The following is a 15114-nucleotide window of genomic DNA, read 5'->3' as shown; positions in this document are numbered from 1 at the left end:
GATGAATGAGAGGTTACTATCACATCTGTATTGATGAATGAGGGTTACTATCACATCTGTATTGATGAATGAGGGTTACTATCACGTCTGTATTGATGAATGAGGGTTACTATCACATCTGTATTGATGAATGAGGGTTACTATCACGTCTATTGATGAATGAGGGTTACTATCACATCTATATTGATGAATGAGGGTTACTATCACGTCTGTATTGATGAATGAGGGTTACTATCACATCTGTATTGATGAATGAGGGTTACTATCACATCTATATTGATGAATGAGGGTTACTATCATGTCTGTATTGATGAATGAAGGTTACTATCACATCTGTATTGATGAATGAGGGTTACTATCACATCTGTATTGATGAATGAGGGTTACTATCACGTCTATATTGATGAATGAGGGTTACTATCATGTCGGTATTGATAAATGAGGGTTACTATCACATCTGTATTGATGAATGAGGGTTACTATAACGTCTGTATTGAGGAATGAGGGTTACTATCACATCTGTATTGATGAATGAGGGTTACTATCACATCTATATTGATGAATGAGGGTTACTATAACATCTGTATTAATGAATGAGGGTTACTATCACATCTGTATTGATGAATGAGGGTTACTATCACATCTATATTGATGAATGAGGGTTACTATCACATCTGTATTGATGAATGAGGGTTACTATAACATCTGTATTAATGAATGAGGGTTACTATCACGTCTGTATTGATGAATGAGGGTTACTATCACATCTATATTGATGAATGAGGGTTACTATCACATCTGTATTGATGAATGAGGGTTACTATCACGTCTGTATTGATGAATGAAGGTTACTGTCACGTCTGTATTGATGAATGAAGGTTACTATCACATATGTATTGATGAATGAGGTTTGCTATCACGTCTGTATTGATGAATGAGGGTTACTATCACGTCTATATTGATGAATGAGGATTACTATCACATCTGTATTGATGAATGAGGGTTACTATCACATCAGTATTGATGAATGAGGGTTACTATCACGTCTGTATTGATGAATGAGGGTTACTATCACATCTGTATTGATGAATGAGGGCTACTATCACATCTGTATTGATGAATGAGGGTTACTATAACGTCTGTATTGAGGAATGAGGGTTACTATCACATCTGTATTGATGAATGAGGGTTACTATCACATCTGTATTGACGAATGAGGGTTACTATCACATCTGTATTGATGAATGAGGGTTACTAACACATCTGTATTGATGAATGAGGGTTACTATCACATCTGTATTAATGAATGAGGGTTACTATCACATCTGTATTGATGAATGAGGGTCACTATCATGTCTGTATTGATGAATGAGGGTTACTATCACATCTGTATTGATGAATGAAGGTTACTATCACATCTGTATTGATGAATGAGGGTTACTATCACATCTGTATTGATGAATGAGGGTGACTATCACGTCTATATTGATGAATGAGGGTTACTATCACGTCTCTATTGATGAATGAGGGTTACTATCACGTCTGTATTGATGAATGAGGGTTACTATCACATCTGTATTGATGAATGAAGGTTACTATCACATCTGTATTGATGAATGAGGGTTACTATCACATCTGTATTGATGAATGAGGGTTACTATCACATCTGTATTGATGAATGAGGGTTACTATCACATATGTATTGATGAATGAGGGTTACTATCACGTCTGTATTGATGAATGAAGGTTACTATCATATCTGTATTGATGAATGAGGGTTACTATCACATCTATATCGATGAATGAGGGTTACTATCACATCTGTTTTGATGAATGAGGGTTACTATCACATATGTATTGATGAATGAGGGTTACTATCACGTCTGTATTGATGAATGAAGGTTACTATCACATCTGTATTGATGAATGAGGGTTACTATCACATCTGTATTGATGAATGAGGGTTACTATCACATCTGTATTGATGAATGAGGGTTACTATCACATCTGTATTGATGAATGAGGGTCACTATCATGTCTGTATTGATGAATGAGGGTTACTATCACTATTGATGAATGAGGGTTACTATCATATCAGTATTGATGAATGAAGGTTACTATCACGTCTGTATTGATGAATGAGGGTTACTATCACATCTGTATTGATGAATGAGGGTTACTATCACGTCTGTATTGATGAAAGAGGGTTACTATCACATGTGTATTGATGAATGAGGGTTACTATCACATTTGTATTGATGAATGAGGGTTACTATCACGTCTATATTGATGAATGAGGGTTACTATCACATTTGTATTGATGAATGAGGGTTACTATCATGTCTGTATTGATGAATGAGGGTTACTATCACATCTGTATTGATGAATGAGGGTTACTATCACGTCTATATTGATGAATGAGGATTACTATCACATCTGTATTGATGAATGAGGGTTACTATCAAGTCTATTGATGAATGAGGTTTACTATCACGTCTATATTGATGAATGAGGGTTACTATCAAGTCTATTGATGAATGAGGGTTACTATCACGTCTATATTGATGAATGAGGATTACTATCACATCTGTATTGATGAATGAGGGTTACTATCAAGTCTATTGATGAATGAGGGTTACTATCACGTCTATATTGATGAATGAGGATTACTATCACATATGTATTGATGAATGAGGTTTGCTATCACGTCTGTATTGATGAATGAGGGTTACTATCACGTCTATATTGATGAATGAGGATTACTATCACATCTGTATTGATGAATGAGGGTTACTATCATGTCTGTATTGATGAATGAGGGTTACTATCACATCTGTATTGATGAATGAAGGTTACTATCACATCTGTATTGATGAATGAGGGTTACTATCACATCTGTATTGATGAATGAGGGTTACTATCACGTCTATATTGATGAATGAGGGTTACTATCACGTCTCTATTGATGAATGAGGGTTACTATCACGTCTGTATTGATGAATGAGGGTTACTATCACATCTGTATTGATGAATGAAGGTTACTATCACATCTGTATTGATGAATGAGGGTTACTATCACATCTGTATTGATGAATGAGGGTTACTATCACATCTGTATTGATGAATGAGGGTTACTATCACATCTGTATTGATGAATGAGGGTTACTATCATGTCCGTATTGATGAATGAGGGTTACTATCACATCTGTATTGATGAATGAGGGATACTATCACATCTGTATTGATGAATGAGGGTCACTATCATGTCTGTATTGATGAATGAGGGTTACTATCACGTCTGTATTGATGAATGAAGGTTACTATCACATCTGTATTGATGAATGAGGGTTACTATCACATCTGTATTGATGAATGAGGGTTACTATCACATCTGTATTGATGAATGAGGGTTACTATCACATCTGTATTGATGAATGAGGGTCACTATCATGTCTGTATTGATGAATGAGGGTTACTATCACTATTGATGAATGAGGGTTACTATCATATCAGTATTGATGAATGAAGGTTACTATCACGTCTGTATTGATGAATGAGGGTTACTATCACATCTGTATTGATGAATGAGGGTTACTATCACGTCTGTATTGATGAAAGAGGGTTACTATCACATGTGTATTGATGAATGAGGGTTACTATCACATTTGTATTGATGAATGAGGGTTACTATCACGTCTATATTGATGAATGAGGGTCACTATCATGTCTGTATTGATGAATGAGGGTTACTATCACATCTGTATTGATGAATGAGGGTTACTATCACGTCTATATTGATGAATGAGGATTACTATCACATCTGTATTGATGAATGAGGGTTACTATCAAGTCTATTGATGAATGAGGTTTACTATCACGTCTATATTGATGAATGAGGGTTACTATCAAGTCTATTGATGAATGAGGGTTACTATCACGTCTATATTGATGAATGAGGATTACTATCACATCTGTATTGATGAATGAGGGTTACTATCAAGTCTATTGATGAATGAGGGTTACTATCACGTCTATATTGATGAATGAGGATTACTATCACATATGTATTGATGAATGAGGTTTGCTATCACGTCTGTATTGATGAATGAGGGTTACTATCACGTCTATATTGATGAATGAGGATTACTATCACATCTGTATTGATGAATGAGGGTTACTATCATGTCTGTATTGATGAATGAGGGTTACTATCACATCTGTATTGATGAATGAAGGTTACTATCACATCTGTATTGATGAATGAGGGTTACTATCACATCTGTATTGATGAATGAGGGTTACTATCACGTCTATATTGATGAATGAGGGTTACTATCACGTCTCTATTGATGAATGAGGGTTACTATCACGTCTGTATTGATGAATGAGGGTTACTATCACATCTGTATTGATGAATGAAGGTTACTATCACATCTGTATTGATGAATGAGGGTTACTATCACATCTGTATTGATGAATGAGGGTTACTATCACATCTGTATTGATGAATGAGGGTTACTATCACATCTGTATTGATGAATGAGGGTTACTATCATGTCCGTATTGATGAATGAGGGTTACTATCACATCTGTATTGATGAATGAGGGATACTATCACATCTGTATTGATGAATGAGGGTCACTATCATGTCTGTATTGATGAATGAGGGTTACTATCATGTCTGTATTGATGAATGAGGGTTACTATCACGTCTGTATTGATGAATGAGGGTTACTATCACTATTGATGAATGAGGGTTACTATCACTATTGATGAATGAGGGTTACTATCACATCTGTATTGATGAATGAGGGTTACTATCACGTCTGTATTGATGAATGAGGGTTACTATCACATCTGTATTAATGAATGAAGGTTACTAGCATGTCTGTATTGATGAATGAGGGTTACTATCACTATTGATGAATGAGGGTTACTATCACATCAGTATTGATGAATGAAGGTTACTATCACGTCTGTATTGATGAATGAGGGTTACTATCACATCTGTATTGATGAATGAGGGTTACTATCACGTCTGTATTGATGAAAGAGGGTTACTATCACATCTGTATTGATGAATGAGGGTTACTATCACATTTGTATTGATGAATGAGGGTTACTATCACGTCTATATTGATGAATGAGGGTCACTATCATGTCTGTATTGATGAATGAGGGTTACTATCACATCTGTATTGATGAATGAGGGTTACTATCACGTCTATATTGATGAATGAGGATTACTATCACATCTGTATTGATGAATGAGGGTTACTATCAAGTCTATTGATGAATGAGGGTTACTATCACGTCTATATTGATGAATGAGGATTACTATCACATCTGTATTGATGAATGAGGTTTGCTATCACGTCTGTATTGATGAATGAGGGTTACTATCACGTCTATATTGATGAATGAGGATTACTATCACATCTGTATTGATGAATGAGGGTTACTATCACATCTGTATTGATGAATGAGTATTACTATCACATCAGTATTGATGAATGAGGTTTGCTATCACATCTGTATTGATGAATGAGGGTTACTATCACGTCTATATTGATGAATGAGGATTACTATCACATCTGTATTGATGAATGAGGGTTACTATCAAGTCTATTGATGAATGAGGGTTACTATCACGTCTATATTGATGAATGAGGATTACTATCACATATGTATTGATGAATGAGGTTTGCTATCACGTCTGTATTGATGAATGAGGGTTACTATCACGTCTATATTGATGAATGAGGATTACTATCACATCTGTATTGATGAATGAGGGTTACTATCACATCAGTATTGATGAATGAGGGTTACTATCACATCTGTATTGATGAATGAGGGTCACTATCATGTCTGTATAGATGAATGAGGGTTACTATCACGTCTGTATTGATGAATGAAGGTTACTATCACATCTGTATTGATGAATGAGGGTTACTATCACATCAGTATTGATGAATGAGGGTTACTATCACGTCTGTATTGATGAATGAGGGTTACTATCACGTCTGTATTGATGAATGAGGGTTACTATCACATCTGTATTGATGAATGAGGGTTACTATAACGTCTGTATTGAGGAATGAGGGTTACTTTCACATCTGTATTGATGAATGAGGGTTACTATCACATCTGTATTGACGAATGAGGGTTACTATCACATCTGTATTGATGAATGAGGGTTACTAACACATCTGTATTGATGAATGAGGGTTACTATCACGTCTATATTAATGAATGAGGGTAACTATCACATCTGTATTGATGAATGAGGGTCACTATCATGTCTGTATTGATGAATGAGGGTTACTATCACATCTGTATTGATGAATGAAAGTTACTATCACATCTGTATTGATGAATGAGGGTTACTATCACATCTGTATTGATGAATGAGGGTTACTATCACGTCTATATTGATGAATGAGGGTTACTATCACGTCTCTATTGATGAATGAGGGTTACTATCACGTCTGTATTGATGAATGAGGGTTACTATCACATCTGTATTGATGAATGAAGGTTACTATCACATCTGTATTGATGAATGAGGGTTACTATCACATCTGTATTGATGAATGAGGGTTACTATCACATCTGTATTGATGAATGAGGGTTACTATCACATCTGTATTGATGAATGAGGGTTACTATCATGTCCGTATTGATGAATGAGGGTTACTATCACATCTGTATTGATGAATGAGGGATACTATCACATCAGTATTAATGAATGAGGGTTACTATCACGTCTATATTGATGAATGAGGGTTACTATCACGTCTGTATTGATGAATGAGGGTTACTATCACATCTGTATTGATGAATGAGGGTTACTATCACATCTATATTGATGAATGAGGGTTACTATCACGTCTGTATTGATGAATGAGGGTTACTATCACTATTGATGAATGAGGGTTACTATCACTATTGATGAATGAGGGTTACTATCACATCTGTATTGATGAATGAGGGATACTATCACGTCTGTATTGATGAATGAGGGTTACTATCACATCTGTATTAATGAATGAAGGTTACTAGCATGTCTGTATTGATGAATGAGGGTTACTATCACTATTGATGAATGAGGGTTACTATCACATCAGTATTGGTGAATGAAGGTTACTATCACATCTGTATTGATGAATGAGGGTTACTATCATGTCCGTATTGATGAATGAGGGTTACTATCACATCTGTATTGATGAATGAGGGTTACTATCACATCTATATTGATGAATGAGGGTTACTATCACGTCTGTATTGATGAATGAGGGTTACTATCACGTCTGTATTGATGAATGAGGGTTACTATCACGTCTGTATTGATGAATGAGGGTTACTATCACGTCTGTATTGATGAATGAGGGTTACTATCACATCTGTATTGATGAATGAGGGTTACTATCACATCTGTATTAATGAATGAAGGTTACTAGCATGTCTGTATTGATGAATGAGGGTTACTATCACTATTGATGAATGAGGGTTACTATCACGTCTGTATTGATGAATGAGGGTTACTATCACATCTGTATTGATGAATGAGGGTTCACTATCATGTCTGTATTAATGAATGAGGGTTTACTATCACGTCTGTATTGATGAATGAGGGTTACTATCACGTCTGTATTGATGAATGAGGGTTACTATCACGTCTGTATTGATGAATGAGGGTTACTATCACGTCTGTATTGATGAATGAGGGTTTACTATCACGTCTGTATTGATGAATGAGGGTTACTATCACATCTGTATTGATGAATGAGGGTTACTATCACATCTGTATTGATGAATGAGGGTTCACTATCATGTCTGTATTGATGAATGAGGGTTACTATCACATCTGTATTGATGAATGAGGGTTCACTATCATGTCTGTATTGATGAATGAGGGTTTACTATCACGTCTGTATTGATGAATGAGGGTTACTATCACATCTGTATTGTTGAATGAGGGTTACTATCACATCTGTATTGATGAATGAGGGTTCACTATCATGTCTGTATTGATGAATGAGGGTTTAATGAGGGTTACTATCACGTCTGTATTGATGAATGAGGGTTACTATCACGTCAGTATTGATGAATGAGGGTTACTATCACATCTGTATTGATGAATGAGGGTTACTATCACGTCTGTATTGATGAATGAGGGTTACTATCACATCTGTATTGATGAATGAGGGTTACTATCACGTCTGTATTGATGAATGAGGGTTACTATCACGTATGTATTGATGAATGAGGGTTACTATCACGTCTGTATTGATGAATGAGGGTTCACTATCATGTCTGTATTGATGAATGAGGGTTCACTATCATGTCTGTATTGATGAATGAGGGTTACTATCACTATTGATGAATGAGGGTTACTATCACGTCTGTATTGATGAATGAGGGTTACTATCACATCTGTATTGATGAATGAGGGTTCACTATCATGTCTGTATTAATGAATGAGGGTTTACTATCACGTCTGTATTGATGAATGAGGGTTACTATCACGTCTGTATTGATGAATGAGGGTTACTATCACGTCTGTATTGATGAATGAGGGTTACTATCACGTCTGTATTGATGAATGAGGGTTTACTATCACGTCTGTATTGATGAATGAGGGTTACTATCACATCTGTATTGATGAATGAGGGTTACTATCACGTCTGTATTGATGAATGAAGGTTACTATCACATCTGTATTGATGAATGAGGGTTACTATCACATCAGTATTGATGAATGAGGGTTTACTATCACGTCTGTATTGATGAATGAGGGTTCACTATCATGTCTGTATTGATGAATGAGGGTTTACTATCACGTCTGTATTGATGAATGAGGGTTACTATCACATCTGTATTGTTGAATGAGGGTTACTATCACATCTGTATTGATGAATGAGGGTTCACTATCATGTCTGTATTGATGAATGAGGGTTTACTATCACGTCTGTATTGATGAATGAGTGTTACTAGCACGTCTGTATTGATGAATGAGTGTTACTAGCACGTCTGTATTGATGAATGAGGGTTACTATCACGTCTATATTGATGAATGAGGGTTACTATCACGTCTGTATTGATGAATGAGGGTTACTATCACGTCAGTATTGATGAATGAGGGTTACTATCACATCTGTATTGATGAATGAGGGTTACTATCACGTCTGTATTGATGAATGAGGGTTACTATCACATCTGTATTGATGAATGAGGGTTACTATCACGTCTGTATTGATGAATGAGGGTTACTATCACGTCTGTATTGATGAATGAGGGTTACTATCACGTATGTATTGATGAATGAGGGTTACTATCACATCTGTATTGATGAATGAGGGTTACTATCACGTCTGTATTGATGAATGAGGGTTACTATCACGTCTGTATTGATGAATGAGGGTTCACTATCATGTCTGTATTGATGAATGAGGGTTACTATCACATTTGTATTGATGAATGAGGGTTCAGTGGGAAAAAAATGAAATTCAAATCATAACACCAAGAACAAGAGATCCCAGAGGGATCTTGGTGCCCACCATTGAATGATCTTCATAGGTTCCATGTCAGATTGATTTTTTCTCTACTTTTCTCTTCATTTTACTAATCTGTGCAAATTGAGACATCCCTCCAGTACTTTTCAAACAAGGGAATCCTAGCTATATAAGAAATTTGAGATTTAACGATAATGGCTGTTTGTTTGCCAGGTTGTTTTCAGGACAGACTGGTCCAAAAATGCAATACAAGGGACCAAGGGGAACCTACTTATGAAATTTGAGAAAGATCCATTCAGTACTTTGAGAAATAGAGATAACAAACTTCAATTGTCAAAATCCAAGATGGCGGTCTGTCGGCCATATTGTTTTCCAATTGATCTCAAAATGCAAAAAGCATAACGAGGCACCAAGGGGAACCTCCATATGAAATTTGAGAAAGATCCCTTCAGTACTTTCTCAAAAATAGCGATAACAAACTTCAATTGTCAAAATCCAAGATGGCTGCCTGTCGGCCATGTTATTTTCAGATTGGTCTCAAAATGCGATATGCATAACTAGGCACCAAGGGAAACTTACATATGAAATTTGAGAAAGATCCCTTAAATACTTTCTATGAAATAGTGATAACAAACTTCAATTGTCAAAATCCAAGATGGCTGCCTGTCGGCCATGTTGTTTTCCAATTGGTCTCAAAACGCTATATGCATAACTAGGCACCAAGGGAAACCTACATATGAAATTTGAGAAAGATCCCTTAAATACTTTCTCAGAATTAGCGATAACAAACTTCAATTGTCAAAATCCAAGATGGCTGCCTGTCGGCCATGTTGTTTTCCGATTGGTCTCAAAATGCAATATGCATAACTAGGCACCAAGGGGAGCCTACATATGAAATTTGAGAAAGATCCCTTTAGTACTTTCTCAGAAATAGTGATAACAAACTTCAATTGTCAAAATCCAAGATGGCTGCCTGTCGGCCATGTTGTTTTCAGATTGGTCTCAAAACGCAATATGCATAACTAGACACCAAGGGAACCTACATATGAAATTTGAGAAAGATCCCTTTAGTACTTTCTCAGAATTAGCGATAACAAACTTCAATTGTCAAAATCCAAGATGGCTGCCTGTCGGCCATGTTGTTTTCCGATTGGTCTCAAAATGCAATATGCATAACTAGGCACCAAGGGGAGCCTACATATGAAATTTGAGAAAGATCCCTTCAGTACTTTCTCAGAAATAGCGATAACAAACTTCAATTGTCAAAATCCAAGATAGCTGCCTGTCGGCCATGTTGTTTTCCGATAGGTCGCAAAAAGCAATATGCATAACTAGGCACCAAGGGGAACATACATGTGAAATTTGAGAAAGATCCCTTCAGCACTTTCTCAGAAATAGCGATAACAAACTTCAATTGTCAAAATCCAAGATGGCTGCCTGTCGGCCATGTTGTTTTCCGATTGGTCTCAAAATGCAATATGCATAACTAGGCACCAAGGGGAACCTACATGTGAAATTTGAGAAAGATCCCTTCAGCACTTTCTCAGAAATAGCGATAACAAACTTCAATTGTCAAAATCCAAGATGGCTGCCTGTCGGCCATGTTGTTTTCCGATTGGTCTCAAAATGCAATATGCATAACTAAACACCAAGGGGAGCTTACATATGAAATTTGAGAAAGATCCCTTCAGTACTTTCTCAGAAATAGCGATAACAAACTTCAATTGTCAAAATCCAAGATGGCTGCCTGTCGGCCATGTTGTTTTCCGATTGGTCTCAAAATGCAATATGCATAACTAGGCACCAAGGGGAACCCACATATGAAATTTGAGAAAGATCCCTTCAGTACTTTCTGAGGATTAGCGATAACAAGAATTGTTTACGGACGGAGGGACGGACGGACGGACCACGGACCACGGACGCAGGGCGATTTGAATAGCCCACCATCTGATGATGGTGGGCTAAAAAACTATATGGTCCAACCTACCTGGAACAGCTGATCCACAGGCAGCACAAAGAAAGAAACATATTTATTGGCTAGATCAAGTAATGTCAGGGTTCTCAGGTTAAGGATTTAACAGATATCTTACACTTGAAGATAATTGTGTACAGGGTTATCTCCCTTGATAGAGTTATATAAATTCCAAATCCATTGATTATCTCCCTTGATCAAGTTATAAGCATTTGTCTCATTATGAGGAGATTTTGTGAATTGCGAAGGAAAAATATTTCAGGAATAAATTGCAAATTTTGGAAATGAGGCTTTTATATGAAAATATTTAATTAGGAATGTTAATGTAGAGTGAGATTATTCGCCCAAAAACACCCAAAATTAACCAGCCTTTATATCCTTTATGCAGGAATTATGTCCTGGACGTTGAAGACATTTTTTTCCCCTGTTGTACAGTGGAGTTGGTTATATAGCTTACCATTATACATGTATACCCTCTATATAACAAAGTTATACTAGTACACTCACAATCTCCCTTCTTGTTGAAGCCAAGAATAGTCTCCATGCTGACATCCATTCTAGGAATTGTCAGACAACTTGGAGGAAGCATAATCTTCCTCAGGCTCCCGAAGTTACATTCCACCGGCAAGCTTTTGTAACAGCCACCATGGGCCTGCAAAAACCAGCAAAGCAGGTATACTTTTCTGACACTGTTAAAAACTCAAAGTTATCATGTAAAATTCGAAAGTAGGATTGCAAAATACTAGGAAAGAAGTTATACTCCTTCCACAGACTGTCACAGTCACTCAGGATACACCATCAACGCACTTGGAGGCTATTTGGCACACTCAAATTTTAGTCAAAACCAAATTAAAACAGAACAGCAGAATGATGAATTAGTGCACCAGCAAAGCTTGCTATAAAAGGGAATGTAGAGAAACTACAATTAGTGTAATCATAATTTAGTGGAATGTTTCAAGAGCGAAATCGCTAAAGTAAGATTATCACTACAATATGGCGTGATATGGGCACTAACAGTAATCTGCAGTAGTCTGTAAAACTTCCAGAGTAAAATTCCGGAATGATATTATCTTCTACAGATAGATTCTTCTGTATACTTTATTTAACAATAAATGTGAAACAAGTTATATCACCTTGTATTAATAAGGCTTTTTGGCATGAATGGAAGCTTGGGTCTTAGTATGGGAGGAAACTGAGGAACCCGGAGAAAACCGAAGGTGGCCCCGTATCTTTTCATGTCTATTTAGGGAACAGCCCCAGCTGCCTTGGTGAAAGGCAAGTTTTTTGCCAATGTGTCATCCAACCACCCTAGCTACTTCTAATGGCCTATACTAACATAAAATGACAGTAAAAGTTCTAACCGACAGCTGAAATTTCTACTCGTCAACATACATTGACCATGCGCTAGTCACATGCATCATCACTTACCGTAACCCCACACCACTCGCAGCGCATGCCTGCTAAACATTCAGCTGACCAGCAGGTTTTCTTGCAGGCCACACATTTGGAGTTGGCTGGTAAGTTCCCCTCCCTCCACTGATGATACTGGACAACATTTACCTGTAAGCAACACACTTGCATTACTGGTAATTTTAAACGAGCATATTACAGGAAGACAAGAGGCCCAGGGGCCTTAACGGTCATCTGACTCTAAATTAAAAACCTTATATAATTGTAGTATGTATTCTCTGTAGCAAGTATATAGTGGTGCCGTTTGCCAAGGTGGCCATCTTGGATTTCTGACCGACCCAATAAATAACAACACTTGGTAAGGACCATCTCAGGATCATTTCTGGTAAGTTACAGCTGAATTCCATTGGGGGAATTTGAGAAGAAGTTTAAAATAGGCATTGTTCAGGAAAACCTTGATTGCACAATCATGTTACAAATGGCCACCATGGCTGCCAAGCCAATGATTTTACGAGGCGGAAAAATATTAACACTTTGTTGGCACTCCTTCCTTAAAATCCTCACCAATTTCCAACTCAATGGCACCAGTGGAACTGGAGAAGAAGTTTAAAATGTTTTTTCAAGATGGTTGCCATGGTGGCCATCATGGATTCCTGGCCGACCCGATAAATAACAACACTTGGTAAGGGCCATCTCAGGATAATTTCTGGTAAGTTAGGGCTGAATCCCACTGATGGAATTTGAGAAGAAGTTTGAAATAGGTGTTGTTCAGGAAAACCATGATTGCACAATCATGTTACAAAATGGCCCCCATTGCTGCCATTTCAAATTTTTTACGAGGCCGAAAAAATAACAACACTATGTTGGCTCGCCTTCCTTGACATCCTCACCCATTTCCAGCTCAATGGCACCAATGGAACTGGAGAAGAAGTTTCTGACCAACCAAAAAAAAACAAAAAAACACTAGGTCAGGATCATTTCAGGCAAGTTTCAGCTTAATAGCACTGGTGGAACTGGAGAAGAAGTTTAAAATGTGCTTTTCAAGATGGCGGCCATGGCGGCCATCTTGGATTTCAGACCAACCCAAAAAATAACAACACTTGGTCGGGATCATATCAGGATCATTTCAGGCAAGTTTCAGCTCAATAGCACTGGTGGAACTTGAGAAGAAGTTTAAAATGTGTTTTTCAAGATGGCGGCCACGGCGGCCATCTTGGATTTCGGACCGACCCGAAAAATAACAACACTTGGTCAGGATCATATCAGGATCATTTCAGGCAAGTTTCAGCTTAATAGCACTGGTGGAACTGGAGAAGAAGTTTAAAATGTGTTTTTCAAGATGGCGGCTATGGCGGCCATCTTGGATATCGGACTGACCTGAAAAATAACAACACTTTGTCAGGATCATATAAGGATCATTTCGGGCAAGTTTCAGTTTAATAGCACTGGTTGAACTGGAGAAGAAGTTTAAAATGTGTTTTTCAAGATGGCGGCCACGGCGGCCATCTTGGATTTCGGACCGACCCGAAAAAATAACAACAATTGGTTGGCATCATATCAGGATCATTTCAGGCAAATTTCAGCCCAATAGCACTGGTGGAACTTGAGAAGAAGTTTAAAATGTGTTTTTCAAGATGGCGGCTATGGCGGCTATGGCGGCCATCTTGGATTTTGGACCGACCCGAAAAATAACAACACTTGGTCAGGACCATCTCAGGATCATTTCAGGCAAGTTTCAGCTCAATAGCACTGGTGGAACATGAGAAGAAGTTTAAAATGTGTTTTCAAAATGGCGGCTATGGCGGCCATCTTGGATTTCGGACCGACCCGAAAAATAACAACACTTGGTAAGGGCCATCTCAGTATCATTTCAAGCAAGTTTCAGTTTAATAGCACTGGTGGAACTGGAGAAGAAGTTAAAAATGTGTTTTTCAAGATGGCGGCCACGGCGGCCATCTTGGATTTCGGACCGACCCAAAAAATAACAACACTTGGTCGGCATCATATCAGGATCATTTCAGGCAAATTTCAGCCCTATCGCACTGGTGGAACTTGAGAAGAAGTTTAAAATGTGTTTTTCAAGATGGCGGCTATGGCGACCATCTTGGATTTCGGACCTACCCGAAAAATAACAACACTTGGTCAGGACCATCTCAGGATAATTTCAGGCAAGTTTCAGCTCAATAGCACTGATGGAACATGAGAAGAAGTTT

General features: G+C 37.4%; 1 protein-coding gene across 4 annotated transcripts in view; it reads right to left on the bottom strand.

Moving 5' to 3' along the window:
• LOC117316071 (diacylglycerol kinase theta-like) overlaps positions 1 to 15114 on the bottom strand; it is a 69573-nt gene that overhangs the window by 31229 nt on the left and 23230 nt on the right. For 3 of the 4 annotated variants that reach the window (XR_004529815.1, XM_033870554.1, XM_033870556.1), the window contains exons 5-7: positions 12920 to 13051; positions 11999 to 12143; positions 11507 to 11515 (exon numbers count right to left, since the gene is read on the bottom strand). Coding sequence is in view for 3 of the 4 variants with exons in the window: in XM_033870554.1 (XP_033726445.1) it covers positions 11507 to 11515; positions 11999 to 12143; positions 12920 to 13051 (286 nt within the window). In the remaining variant the exon portion in view is untranslated. The remainder of the gene's footprint in view (positions 1 to 11506; positions 11516 to 11998; positions 12144 to 12919; positions 13052 to 15114) is intronic. The other variant, XM_033870555.1, reaches the window with a different exon arrangement.

Source organism: Pecten maximus, chromosome 18, assembly GCF_902652985.1.
Source record: "Pecten maximus chromosome 18, xPecMax1.1, whole genome shotgun sequence".
NCBI classification, from domain to species: domain Eukaryota; kingdom Metazoa; phylum Mollusca; class Bivalvia; order Pectinida; family Pectinidae; genus Pecten; species Pecten maximus.
Note: the sequence above shows the minus strand (reverse complement) of the source record. Positions and strands in the feature narration are given on the sequence as shown.